Source organism: Puntigrus tetrazona, chromosome 5 (genome assembly GCF_018831695.1).
Source record: "Puntigrus tetrazona isolate hp1 chromosome 5, ASM1883169v1, whole genome shotgun sequence".
Taxonomy (NCBI): Eukaryota; Metazoa; Chordata; class Actinopteri; order Cypriniformes; family Cyprinidae; genus Puntigrus; species Puntigrus tetrazona.
In genome coordinates, this window is record NC_056703.1 from 541597 (window position 1) to 555989 (window position 14393).

Genomic DNA, 14393 nt, shown 5'->3' on the forward strand with positions numbered 1-14393 from the left:
ACAAGCTCTTTGCTGTCTTATTGGGTGACAGGAAGCATTAACCTACACAAGTAGAGGAACACCCATCACACATATAGCTGTTTTCTTTGGTGTGCAAAGCTAAGCTCTTTTTGACAAGATGACCAAAACTGTTCGCAAACATCTTTAAAATGTGTTGCTGGTGTAGTGGTTTGTGCACAATGATTCCTCGCTTAAAGGAATGGTTTGCTCAAAAATGCCAATTTTGGCATCACGGCCAACATCTTAAATCACAGTAGGATTCAGTTTACTGTAGTATATATCACGGCAACAGTCATATATTTTATGGAAATCAAACCTAAATGTTTTTGTATATTAAATTAGCATGTCGTACAGCCAATTTTTGGGTAATGCATTGAGTTTTAACAAGTGAAAATACAGGTTATTTTCTGCTTTAGGTGCGCAAAACCAAAATACAAATTGCTCAGAGCAAGGCACTAATATGTGCTTAATTAGCACTAATAAATGCCTAATATTATAGTAATACACATGCTAATAAGCAACTAAAAGAGTAACTTTTAAATAAAGTGTTACTGAAATATTTTTGTGGGAAAAAAATGCTTTCTTAGGAAGATTTTGGCACCATTTATATTCCATCTTGCAATTGCAAATTCAACTTGTGTTCCACAAGTCATGTAGTAATGTCCTATCTCATCAACCAGCAAGACTTTCTTGGTCAGACTAGCACCTAACCAGCCTAGACAGTCATAAGCTGATGTTTTCATCAGAATGCATGACATGCGTGGTGTTTACAGCACGGGCCGTCCCGCGGAGCGCGTGCTGTTGTTCAGCGCACATGCCGTGTGATGCGGTGCCGCCCCCTGCGCTGGCCCCCGGGTGTTCGTTCTATCAGTGATCATCCGGCCCACTAATGACTCAGCAACCTCCAAACAGACTAACATCACTTCCTCTCTGACCGTCTTTTTCCCTTCCTCATCCCTCACGTGCAAGCATGTTAAATTCCTGTTCTTGCAAAAGCCCCATCATTCTGCTTTCTTTTCATCCTCACTGCACGATTGCACCAATCTTTAAACCTCCACTCATGCAGCCACTTCATTGTTCTCAAATTTCTTGTTTCACGCCATTAACTTTTCAGCACTAATCTTTTCCTCTCTCCATATACTTTGTAGCTTTAACTACCATTGTGCTCTTTCTGGGCTCAAATATTAGTCTTATAAATGGTTTTACGACAGCATAATCCATAATATGGTTATTTTTTACATAAAAGAACATCAAAGTGTTGTATAAAATTAAATAATCATGTGGTAAAGCCAAGGTTTTTGAAAATTCACCAAATTAATTATTTTTCATATGAAAATTACAGTTCATTTGGCTTTTTAAATTGCATTTATATTTGGAACATGATGGATGCAAACCAAAACAAGTCGCTATTATTCAAAGCAAATGAGCTGGGCCTGTCACACATTAAATATACATTGTATCATTCACGTATAATAATTTTTTTTTGCTTAGAACGCTGTATCATATGAAAGACACCGCCAATGGCACAAGATGTGAGTTCAGTGGTCAAAGGCACCATGTAGCGCATGTTTACATAGAAAACAAAAAAAAGCAGTGCAAAAAACATTACAAATAAAGTCCATAACACTCGTGAGCCATCACCCTGACGCTATTGCTATGTGGTTGTAAAGGTTTTTAGTCGTTGCTACTAAATGTAGTTGTTAGGGTGCTGAGGTAATTCTAATAAATGTTGATACATCTAATTATGCAATAGATACGACCACTTTTCATATTATCATAGACATATTGAGTTTATGAAAAATCATAAATTAAACGAAGACTTGTAACTTTACTCTTATAATGCGAACAGAATGCGAACAGATTGACATTGTTGAGAAATTTCCTGAAAAGCTCATTTTTAAATCACCAATGAAAAGGCCCTTTGAGCTAATATATCTGTGTACATTTAACAGAGATCAAGGACTCAAGAAACTTCTACAAATCCACTGCTCTCAAGCAACATTAACCGTCTCAAGCGCATACCATTCAGAAACATCACTCAAGCTAAGCACTTCTTAAGCTTAGTGCACGCTGGTGTAATTTCCGTGCTTTGTATTCCAATTCGACTTTAAGTCCACTACATCTGCAACCTCTAATTTCCCGGCTGGGGTCTTTGGAAGCTCAACGCACAGAGCGAGTTTCCTGTACTGTAGGGTCGTGATAATAAAAGCAGTGCCCAGATGATACCGAGTCTCAGAAACTGATTTCATACACGTAATTTTGCTGAATCAGAGAAATCGCAAACCTCATGTCTGCTTCCTCCTTGTGACTCAACAAGAGCGTGCAAAAAAACACGGAACGGGCGCTTTACACAAGCGCTAGAACGAGACACAAAAATAAAGAGTGTGGGAAGCAGACAGGCAATGGGCTTATTCAGAGACAGGAAACCCTGCCTTAGTGACCACTTTCTTATACACACACATGCTATCCACACACAGATATGAACTTTGACTTCAAGGTTTTAGGCGTGACGGGTCTGGTAGTCAAAGCAAAACTTAAATAAGCCATTTATGCGGGGCTGATATCACTGGATGAAATCACTGACTGACAAGACCATGTCTTTTCATTTCAAATAGGGATTTCAGTAATTAATTATCATAAAAACCCACATAATAACAAATAACACCCCCTGATTTGTAGGTGATGATATTAATGAGATCCTAAACTCACCATTAGAGCAATTCATGTTTGAAACATATTTAGGAAATTTCCCAAAACACAATGCTACGGCCAGTTATTCTAATTTGAATTTGTGGAATGTCTGTTTTTTTTTGTGTGACTCCGCCCACTGCCTATTTACCCAACAGGACTTTAGGGTTGACCCTGGGTTGGCCAGTTGGCTGAAAATACATCATATTACAGTCGTAGAAGCCAAAAAATTCACTGGGTCGGCATCTTATCTAAAAAGCTCCATTGCTAGAGGCTTGTAAAACGCAGAAAATTTAATCATGAACTTGCAGTGTAAAGCTGGTCAACGTCCATTGTTGATCGTTCCTCTCGCAAGTCCTCAATTTGGCAACCCGCATAAGCGTCTAGAGGAGGAGGAAGTGGGAGACACACTTCGTCCAATATTTTTAATCTGAATTGCAGTACTCCTTTCAACCATTGACTGTCAATGTTCCATATCGTAGCTTTACGCCATGTTCAATGATTTTTAATAAAACAAACATCACTTCCTAAAGACAATCTCTTAAGATGCCTTCAATTGACTTTTTCCATTGCCACAATGAAGTCTGCGATTAAAATAAAAAACTGATTTTCATATCACAATACTGATGCACGCGATTCATTCTGATAAATTTGATTCAACTCATCAGCACACCACGCAAGCAATTCAATTATTAAAAAAAACAGTTCATCATGGGAAGGAGTGGTTTGCAAAAAGCCAGAGCAGCAGGATACGAAAAAAAAGAAGGGGCTCTTGGGATTGTTTCCCCTTTGCCTCCATCGCGTATGTGTGCGTTTACGTCACATTTCCGGTGACCTAGCTGGCCAAACTGTCCAGACATTGTTTATGCCCACCATTTCACCAGCATGCATTTTCACAAACGTTATGCTTAGAATCAAACACTGTAGAGTTTTTAATAAAATATAAGTGACTTTTGCCCATGCATGAATCACAGTCACAATGCTAGGTGGTCACTATGGTTTTCTGGGTGGTTGCGTTCTGGACCAAATCAAAACAGCCCCGAAGTCTCTATTATGTTCTTAAGAAAAGGAAAAAAGTGGTTAATGGTTAACGCGTCCACGTACAGTACAACTGCATTCAAGGTGACTCGAGTTTGATTCCCACCTTCATGTCCTTTGCCAATCCTGGCAATCCCTTCCTTTCATCTCTCTGCTACCCTATATCAATAAAAGGCATAAAAAAATACATTTTTTCTTGTTTTCTAACTTTAGAATGATATTCTGATTCCAAACTGTAATTTTAATTCCTGAAAAAAAACCAAAAAAACTGTAATTATACTACTAACTTAAGTAAGTTAACTACTAACTAATCTTAAATTAAAATACCCCCTGCAACATCCAAGTTCTGAACTCGCACAAAGCCAGTTGCAATGTGCATATTTATTATGATTATTACAGGCAGTGCAAAAATGTGACTTTTAAGTGTTTTTTCATTACCTTTTTTCAGAATCTCTATAAAAATGGCCATCCATTTTCTTAATGAATCCTTAAGATGTTTTAACAATATATTTGTAAATTTATTCAAGAATTTTCCCCAAAATTCACTAGAATCATTCTAGCGATTTCTAATTGGATTTAAATATTTTAATCTCCGGTTTTACATTTTAAGTCACTGCTTTTTTTTTTCTTTCTGGTTAAAAAAAAAGCACAGACCAAAAGAAAAAGCTTATGAACTTCTCATTATGCTATAATATTTCCAGCTATCAATCTTTTCAGTTTTTGCATTTCTTTCAGGAGCTGACTGATCATAGCCCTCACCGGTCTGAGATTGTTTTCATAAATCCGGCCCCTGATCCATAAATAATAAAATATGGCTTCCACGTAGGTTCATCATCCTCCATGTTCTGATTTTTAGAACTGATTTGAGGTCCGTAGCACAAACTAGCATAAACTTTAAAACACACCCCTCATTCTAAAAGTGATCAACAGCACTAGTGATGCTTGCTTTAGCACAGAGCGCTTGCTATACGCACTTAGCGGGAGGAATTCCAAAGTGTGGCTTCAAATGAGCAAAAACACATTACAGCACCTCAGTGGCGCTCGACGATGTCTGTGCATCTGCGAGTCGAACTCTCAGCGTCTCCGAACGCACAATGACAGCATTCTTGACTCGACCGCAAACATGATACAAAGCTACCTTGTAAATTTTCTCTCCTGCAGGCACAAGCTCATTCAATAGCCCTTCTTTCTCTCCCTGACACCAGCGTGCGCAAAAAAAAAACCCAAACAAGACGGCAGAAAACGTGCATAAACTGAGGCTTTGCGCGCTTTTATGAGGCTGCACAGCCCGAGGAGGTTGATCAAAAGGAAGTGCATGTACACACATGCTTACACACACACGCACACACACACACAAAAGAAACGAGCTACTGTGAGCATTTATGGCTCCTTTGACCATATCACACAGTCACATCGCGACACACTGTTCCTATGGGCGGGAGTCGAGGGGCCAGCAAGTGTGGGAACGAGGGGATTCTTACAGCCCGAGACCAACACATGATGCAACGGAATCCCCTTTTCTACATGTGAACATGTGGCATCAGCACTTTGTATTCGGCTGTGCATTCAAAGATCTAAGAAAGTTAAGCTCTTATACACCTTATACAGAGACGCAAAAAACTGAAACTGTACCGAAACACATTATAAAAAAACACACAGGGCCCAAACTAACACTGGGCAAAGTCTAAATGAGTGTGTCATTTTAATAACATTCATTAGAAAATTCAACAGTGCGTGGTTTATTTCTTTTTTTTTTACCCCAAAAAGGTTAAGGAAGCCAAACGGCTCTGTTGTCAAAAGGACAGTAATATAAGTTTTTTATTTATTTATTTATTTATTTTTATTTACAGGCCAGGTGTGGTAAAATGTTAACAGAGCATGCCAATAATTTAAACAATTTTTAAAATAAATAAATAATCAGCCTATTTTACACAGCTTCCGGTAACAGCAAGACACCGGATTTGTCAGGGTTACATGATACAACTAATCTATTTGCCATACGTGTTTTGATTATTGTGGTATAATCTAATCTATTAATATATCAGACGAATTCGCTTCGAAACAGAACGTTTTGGGTCACTTTATAGGCACTTCCTGTCTAAGTAGGTGTTTGCAAAATAAGCTGTGATATGAACCAGACTGGTGCCGTTTAGTCAAAGGTGAGGGTTTGGTTATGCACGATTTATTTGTTCGTTTAGATGCAGATTATCTGGTCACAGGCGGGAAATACTAGTTTTAGGAGATGTTTAAATGGTGTCCTCGACTGCACAGCTAACAGAAGACAGTTCACGAAAATACACTGACCTTGTTAATATGCAATGAACATTTAATATTGAATGCACACGCACGGAGCACGACAAATTATTTGCTTATTTATTATTTATCAACCCTATCATTTTACGACTGCGAAACGTTGACGTCTTCGAATATCTGTTAACAAAAAATAAGAAATCTAAATTTACACTCTCAAGTCAAACCACATGAACTAAGAAGAGTTTAAAATCAGTAGATGTTCACAATTTACGATTTGCATTCCAGCTGTGACATCATCTGCCTGACATAAACATCACAAAACTGATACAGAGGCCCAGATGATAAAATCATATCTGGTGTGAACTCATTTGCATACACATGTTCATGAGCCCATTTCCCATGTGCATCCGACTGAGTATATCTCATATTATTTTTATTAATAAAATACATCATAAACTGAAATAAAAGCAGTAGCCTGACAGACAACGAAAAGCCCATTTTTGACATAAACGTATTTGCATGAACGTGCACGAACCCATTTCACGTGCGCGCAAATAAGCTTGTCATATAATCTAAATGTACTTTTTATTTAAAAATATCATAAACTTGAGCAGCGTTTCCAGTCACCTAAAAAGCACATCTGCAATCAAGTCATACACACACGTCCATTTCGCACGACTGTGCAAATGAGCTCGCTTTGCATTAGCACGAATAATATTAATAATTATTATTATAATAAATGCATATGGTGCGTAACAAAAAATTACGTAATGACCGGCCTTAAATCGATCTCATTAAGAAACCTCTAAGCGGGCGTGAACTCGCGAGCACGTGCAGTTTATTTATTTATTTTTTTTATTTATAAAATGCTTTTTTTTAATCGCCCATTCGATATGACGCAAGTTCTAAGAATCCGTACGTAATTCACGTATCTTTCGGACCGAGCCAGGCGCGCGCTCCGAAACTGCGTGATCCCTTTAAACCGTCTTCTGTCCCTCGCGTGCGAGAGTCAAGTTCATTATAACTTCGCGATAAACCTCGCGATGGAACAAGGCGGCAGCGCAATAACCTCAACGCTCAATGTATGAGTTACACGAAACTATGAATGCACTTTCATAATAATTACTGCGGTGTCATAACTGCCGGAGAGCAGAGACGGGAGACCCCCCTCTCGACTCAAACTCTCACGTTCTGCGTTATCTGCGCGGACCAAAAAACTTCTGCCCCGAAAGAGTCGGGATTATATGTCACTCGCAGTTAACCTTTTGCTGAATCCCGTTAAACACGTTCACGTGCTGCCAGAGGGAGCCGCGATAAATATTAAACATGACTTGCCTGCCAGCCGTGATGTCCGTTACTTTCTCTGTCATGTTGGATGCGCGCAACAACAGCCCTGCGTAAACTTTCAGGAAGGAAAAAAAACACACACAAACTTTCCATGGACTCAGCGACAACAAGCGACGACAAATATCCTTGATGTGGCGAGACAACCGAGTTTCCGGGCAAAATAAAAGCCCCGTTTCGCGAGAGAACCCTGCCGTAAAACTCAGTGTTCCTAATATGTCACAATACAAAAATAGCATCATGTATATATAACGTGTGGATAATATAACTTTGTCGCATTTGTACTATTAGCTCATACAAATTGCACGTATAATTGTGAATTGTAAACAATAAATGTTTACAATAGTTGGAAGCATATCGTTTAACGTTATCGAACGCTACTTGAACTATTTGGCAATCTCAATTTAACGTAGCGCTACGGGACTTTTAGTTTGAAAACAACTTCAAGTTGAGTACTTTGTGGCTTCACATGATAGATTTTGTAGTTTCCGTCGTCTAATGCGCGATGCTCATTAAAAGTTACTGAGATAGTAAGAAATTGTATGAAAATAACATCTTTCTCAGCAAAACAATTCAGCTCGAAACGTATTACTTTCATGACCTTGAAAAAGGCCACGAAGAGCATATAATATGAAAGTGTACTTTTCACGATTTATATTTTGTTATGCACACCAGAACATATTAAAGGCATTTAGAAGGAAATTTGTCTACAGTGAGTTTGAAAGGCCATCCGTCTCCGTCTCCACGCACACATTTCTACCTAATGCAATGACACAGGATCTGTGAATGAAAGTTTCATCAGGCAGTAACACTGAGCCATCTTGTGGTGAGATTGTGGGACATAACATTTCGTTTAAAAAACAACAACAACAAACCATACATATTTTATGAAGATGCCCATCTTTATTTGAAAACATTAAACATACATTCTTGCTTCCTTCATATTTAATATTCTATCCAATGTAATTTTCAAAGGCCGTTTCGACCAAACATTCAGACCTGGTTATTGCAATACAACCTCATTCAGCAACAGGTTAACTTTATTGCAGTGGTTGTCATTTTACTACCAGTACCTGGTTAATACACAAGCTGTTTATCCACATTCATCTCTTATTCGCTGATGTTTTACTATTTGCATTGTGGAATCTAACACAGTGTTTTGGATGAAATCTGAAGGCACTGCGGTTGGCCAGCCACGTCTCCCATTTAGTGTCACTATAGGTAAAATATCCCCAAATATGATTATATGATTGCACACAATCTGTACCATTAAGATGCATTTACAAAAGCCATTAATAAGCTGTCTGTATATATATATATATATATATTCTATAACGTATTAAATGTTGGTCACAGTATGATGACTATAATTGGTCAGTTTTAAAAGGCAAAGCATTAACAAGTTTATTGGCAAAAATGATAACATATGATGCATTAACCCTAAAATTAAATAACGGTGTATTATAGATGCTTATTAAAAAAAAAGTCATCAATGGAAGATTACATATTAGCTGGCTAACAAGTCCATTGTTTGAGACACTATTACATACTTAAAAGTTAGAAATCATTTTGGCAATTACGTTTTTGGCAGGTTGGATTGTAGATTTCTTAAAATACAGCATAAAATTCATATATTTGGAGATACATTAAACTTTTTGTGCTGTAAAGTCATTTTTTTTTCTAATTTATATTGTAAAATGATTACAAATTGCCACAGACCAGCTTTGGCACTATAATACTTACATTCAAGTGTCCGTCAATCTGAAAACAGGGACCCGGTACCGCTTTTCTTTATCAAAACAAACATTGCGAAGAAAGAAATTTGTGTCGTTACGCAATAATAAAAAAGAAATTCTAATAAAAAAAATACTAATTTGCTAAGAGTGAGGTTCTAGGAAAATCCCTAAATGAAAGTTCATACGAAAAAAGAAAACAGCATCATTTACTCGTACTCATGTCGCTTCAAACCCATATTATTTGCTTGAACAAGCACAAAAAGTCCCCCTCGTTCATAGGTAGTCCATACGACCTGTGCACCAAATCTAAGTATTGTAAAGTCATAAATCTTTGTGTGGCATATTTAAAAATTGTACTTTTCTCCTAAACTCTTGCATCAAGACACATCATGCAAGTTTTAATTGCAACAAGATGCAAGAAGCCAATGTTTGACATAATAACGTCAAACCTTGAGAAACATGCAAAAGCATAAATGTTAGGCGTCTCCTAACACTAAGCTATTATCAGTTTGTAAGACGTAAACCTAGCTTTATGATACTTTAATGTGGTGCTTTTTGTCATTTTTTAACCTGGACAGAACCAGTGTCCATTGATTTATTTATTTTTTTTTAAAGGAACAAAGCACTGAAGAGTTTGCTAAACATATTTAATTCAACAATGCAACACTGTAATTAAGATTACTGAAGATTTTAATTAATTTTGCAATTAGGTTTCAAGCCATTAGATTTATTTTAGATTTGCAAAGTAAAGGAATGTTAATATTATTTTCTCTTCTCTCCATCTCTTATTTAAATAGAAGTTGCAAACATTGTAGAAATGTTTTCATTTTAAAACTGTGTAATGAATTATTTAAAAGCACCAGTCAATGATTCATATAGGGTTAGCCCACAACAAAGTTCAAGGAATTGCAATGTTTTTTTATTGTATTAAAGGAATCGTTAATCTAAAAAACAAAGTTTGCTTAAAAAAAAATGACTCGCCCTCAGGCAATCCAAGATGTAAATGTTTGCTCGTTCAAATAGATTTGGAAACATTTTGCATTTCATCACTTGCTCACCAATGAAACTTGAATGGGTGCCGTCGACCAGCTGATAAAAACCTTACAATAAACCACAAGTAAAAATCATCTAGTCTGAATCAGGAGAGAAATATGCAGTCAAAAACAATCCCAAACAACGAAAAACAAAGCATCGGTGGCTTTTGATGTGAGAGGGGCATTATAATAGATTACGTTTTTAATCAGCTGTTTGGACACTGACGGCACCCATTCACACTGATAAGTAAATGATGCAATGCTACAATTCTCCAAAACTCATCTACGTACATCTTAGATGCAATAGGACGAGTACATTTTTTGCATACTTTTTTTTTTTTAATGATATTTAATGAAAAACACTGCACTTGCATAAAATATTGCACTATTTGTTTCAAACGCTTTAGTAAAAATATATGCAGGTAAATACTGCTGTTTTCTTTATCATAAGATTTACTGTACCTTCCCGTATTTAAGAACTAGATTTTCCAGCGAGGTTTGGAAAGACATGAGGGGGTGAGTAAATTACACAAAGTTCCTCTAAAAACCGCCTAGGTCTTGTTTAGCGTAACAGCGGACGAGTGATTATCATTCTATTGCTCTCTTTGTTTTTAGATGAATTTGACCGATTGTGTCTTCAACCGAGATTGCACTTAAACACGTCTTTTGTGCAAATGCATGTTTCGAGTCTCATTCACTGGCTCTGCAGCCATTCTATTCTCAGTTCAGCCACCTCCTTGCCGTACCAGTCGTGCAGTTTGGAGAAGCAGCCTGTGCCGGGTGAAACGGGGCTCTCGAGTGAGCCGCCGTTGGTCTTCCTCCGTGGAGGTACCGGAGGCGGTTTGACTCCATCCCCCCTCCCGCTGCAGTCCCCCTCCCAGACGCAGCCCTCGCTGACCCCGTTCGGCACGCCGGTGGGCTTACTCCAAGACACCCCGTTTTCTCTGCCAGACACCCCTTCCAGCGAAGGCCCCGTAATGGCGGCCGCGGGTTGGAAGCTCGCTGCTCCTTGCGATTGCGTCTGGTGCTTCTTCTGCTTGCTTTTGGCTTGCGAAGATCTGGCTTCTTCTTGCACTTCCTCCAGCTGCCTCTCCAGCTCCTTCACGACCAGCCGCATGTAGTCGAAACTCGCCCGGGACAGAGCCTTGACCCACGATTCCATAGCGGCCTGGTTCTCCGCTGCCATCTTGTAGACCCTCGCTTTGACGCAGTCGAATTTGACGGCGAAAGCAAACTCTTCGGATTCAGACTCGCAGAGCTCCACCGTGCAGCCTTCCAGGACGATGACACCAATCGGCTCTCGGCTTTCCCTCTCCTCGAAGTAGAACAGCATGTTGCCCTTCAGAATAAACCAGCGGCGGTGATAGGCCGTGTTCCGTTCCCCTTTCTTAAAGAGGAAGCCCGTCTTGTCTGGAGGAGAGTTGCATGTGGCATAATGCGCCACGCTCCTCTCATTTAATTTCATTATGGTCTCTGAAAATACATTTACAGCAAATATATGAGATATACTGGTCATATTTTCTCATATTGTGTCATACTACAAATCAATGATTGTTATTCTATGTTGTATACAATTTTATTGTCATTTGATTTGTTTTGCGACACTTCAATTTGAGAATATTACAAAGATGTTAACATCTCTGAATAACATGTCTGAAGTAAATGTAATTATCAGAATTTGCATATCAATTCAAACTGTGAATTTCAATCTTTCAATATAAAACTGATTCAACACTTGACAGCAAATGCAATGAAAGTCATGTATTTTACTAAATGCTTATGTGTGTGTTTTCATTACTACAACATCTTGATTTTATGATCATGTAGGGCATCTACATTTTTTTCAGATAGTATTTATATTCAATATCGAGGTTCCTCAATTAAAATAAATAAATAAATAAATAATTGCATAACATAATATCAGAAAAATCTCCCAGCCCTATAATTATGATTGTTCTTATTGTATACAGACAACATACCATTTCTTAACGAATACATAAATATTAAGAAATATATAAAATATTGTGAAAAAATACACTCCCTGGAAAAAGTTTGGGATCTTTTTTGTTTATTTTTATGCTCACCATTAATCTGATCAAAAATAGAGCAAGAACAGTATTTTAAAATATTAATACAATTATAATCGGTTTCCAATTTGAACCTATTTTAAAAATATGTCATATATTCCTTTTAATGCCAAACACGTGTTAACCACAGACCTATTTTAGGCATTTAACCCCAAAAAAAAAAAAAAAAAAGACTTCTGGACTATGGAACCATGCTAAAATATTAACTCATTTCCGGGTTTTGTCCTACAAAAATCCCTTGAGCACTTTATTACTCCTGCCTTCAATGTCACACGAACCTTCAGAAATCGTTCTAAAACGCTGACTTTGAAACAAATCAACGCTTTTTATTGTTACCAAAAAGTTTCAGATAATTATTTTAAGATACTTTGATACATAAAATCCAGAAGATTCAAAAGCATTTATTAGAAACATGTTACTGTTACTTTTCAACAATTTAGCACATACTTTAACACAACACATGCTTAAATATAAGTGTAGACATAAATTCACCTTTCTTTCAAAGCTCTTCTGTGAGCCCTTCACGCTTCCAACAGTCAATCAAAACAGCCCTTGCCGAACATCTCTATCCCATTTCCGATCTAAAAAAGAGAGACACAGAGCGAAGTCAATGACTGAGATGCCACATATATCCTACTTCACACATCTGACCTGGTTTAAAACAACACAAATTCCTCTTTCTCACAACAAAGGGCAGAAATAAAGTCTGTGGAAGTGACTAAACCATACATGAATCAGACATAGCGTCAAAACCATGTGACAAAGATATTTTAGAATACATTTTTACATTTTATTTTATTGTCAAATGCACAAGAAGCTCATGCCACAGAGATAAATTGCTTGTGTAAGTAAAGCAATAAGGCCTTTCTGATTCTGATAAAACACGATATCCATGTTTTTAATCAAGCTTGAAAGTAACTAAAACACTTATTTAAAAATTCCTTGATATTCCCAAGCTGTGAATTCCCAAAGCATGAAAATATCATGTTTTTGCCATCTAACACCATCACTTTACCGTGGTATTTTTTTGTTAGTACATCCAGCAAGGAATAATCTTGCGTCTAAACTTCATGATGCAGTAGCATTTTAAAGAACCACAGTATTAACCTTCACTGCATTTCTATCTTTAATTTGCATGTACAAAAAAAGGAACAAATAAGCACCGTGGCAGTATCGTGTTTCATGCATGTCCTGTGGCATTAAAAACGACCTTCCAGGAAACGGTTTCGAGTTTTTTTGTAAACACCACGATACTTCAATATCACGGTGCACGTCCAAATAGCGTGGTATTAGCATCCGATACTGTCCCATGGTGCTGTCACAGTAAAAACAGTGTTAAGAGTTCGCTGCAAAAAGTTTTAGTGATCCAGACAGCAGCTTTATACCAACGGCCGTTCAAAAATAAACATTTAAAAACACTATGTGCGTACACACACGCTACATTTCAAGTGAGCATCAGATCGCTGCAGAACAATGCAGTTAGATCTGTAGACACACAAGAAGATGCTAAAGGCTAATTAAACATAACCGAACGCATTCACGGCCGCAAAGTAAGAAAGTCGTGCACAACAAGTACAACGTGCAGAGAAAAGTCAACGTGTCTCGATAAAGTCTTTGTCACTCTCGCGGTTCGCTTGACATTAAACCATCAAACGTAGACTTGTTTCTAGCGTACAACCGCTAAAGCCGTGTTGCAAAGACAGACAAACTGATAAAGAGGAAGGTTTAAGAGACCTAGCACGTCGTTTCGAGATAATATCGACGTTTAACCTGCCTTTTGAGCGTGTTATTGGACGCCAGCGGATAGTTTTCCTCCCTTCATTCTTCCTTTCCTGACTGACGGTCACGTGACGCGGCAGGAATCTCTCTAGTAACAGCGGAGCCGCGCGCGCGCGTTCGCGTGTGCGTGCACTCAGACAATGGGTTATTATAAAGATGACTCACAATAATGAGTCTCACGTTGTTCTCACGAATTAAACCTACGTTTCAGAGTGGATCCGTGATTATATATGTGCATTTAAATTTTATTAAACACGTTTTGTCATAACTGAAAAATAAAAATACTGCAGTAAGGCCTAGTAGTAAGGTACAGAGATGAAATAGCATGGTAATACTATTGACGTAAATATATTTTATGGTACTCCAAGGACACCATGATATATACAGTATGTATGGGCATGATATGGCCAGTTTTTATCAGTGGTTTTATAACA

The 14393-nt window shown here is 37.8% G+C and overlaps 2 protein-coding genes across 2 annotated transcripts in view; both read right to left on the minus strand.

The window, feature by feature from the left end:
- The window catches only part of sh2b3 (SH2B adaptor protein 3), a 35613-nt gene extending 28165 nt beyond the window's left edge, over positions 1 to 7448 (minus strand). The window contains exon 1 of the mRNA XM_043239576.1: positions 7315 to 7448. The gene's annotated coding sequence lies outside the window, so the exon portion shown is untranslated. The remainder of the gene's footprint in view (positions 1 to 7314) is intronic.
- Positions 7449 to 8204: 756 nt separating this feature from the next.
- On the minus strand, positions 8205 to 14026 carry pheta1 (PH domain containing endocytic trafficking adaptor 1). The gene is made up of 3 exons (XM_043240366.1): positions 13955 to 14026; positions 12673 to 12761; positions 8205 to 11566 (listed from the first exon to the last, which is right to left on the minus strand). The coding sequence occupies exon 3, from the start codon at positions 11556 to 11558 to the stop codon at positions 10788 to 10790; it is 771 nt and encodes a 256-aa protein (XP_043096301.1). The 5' UTR covers positions 11559 to 11566; positions 12673 to 12761; positions 13955 to 14026; the 3' UTR covers positions 8205 to 10787.
- Between the last annotated feature and the right edge of the window lie 367 nt (positions 14027 to 14393).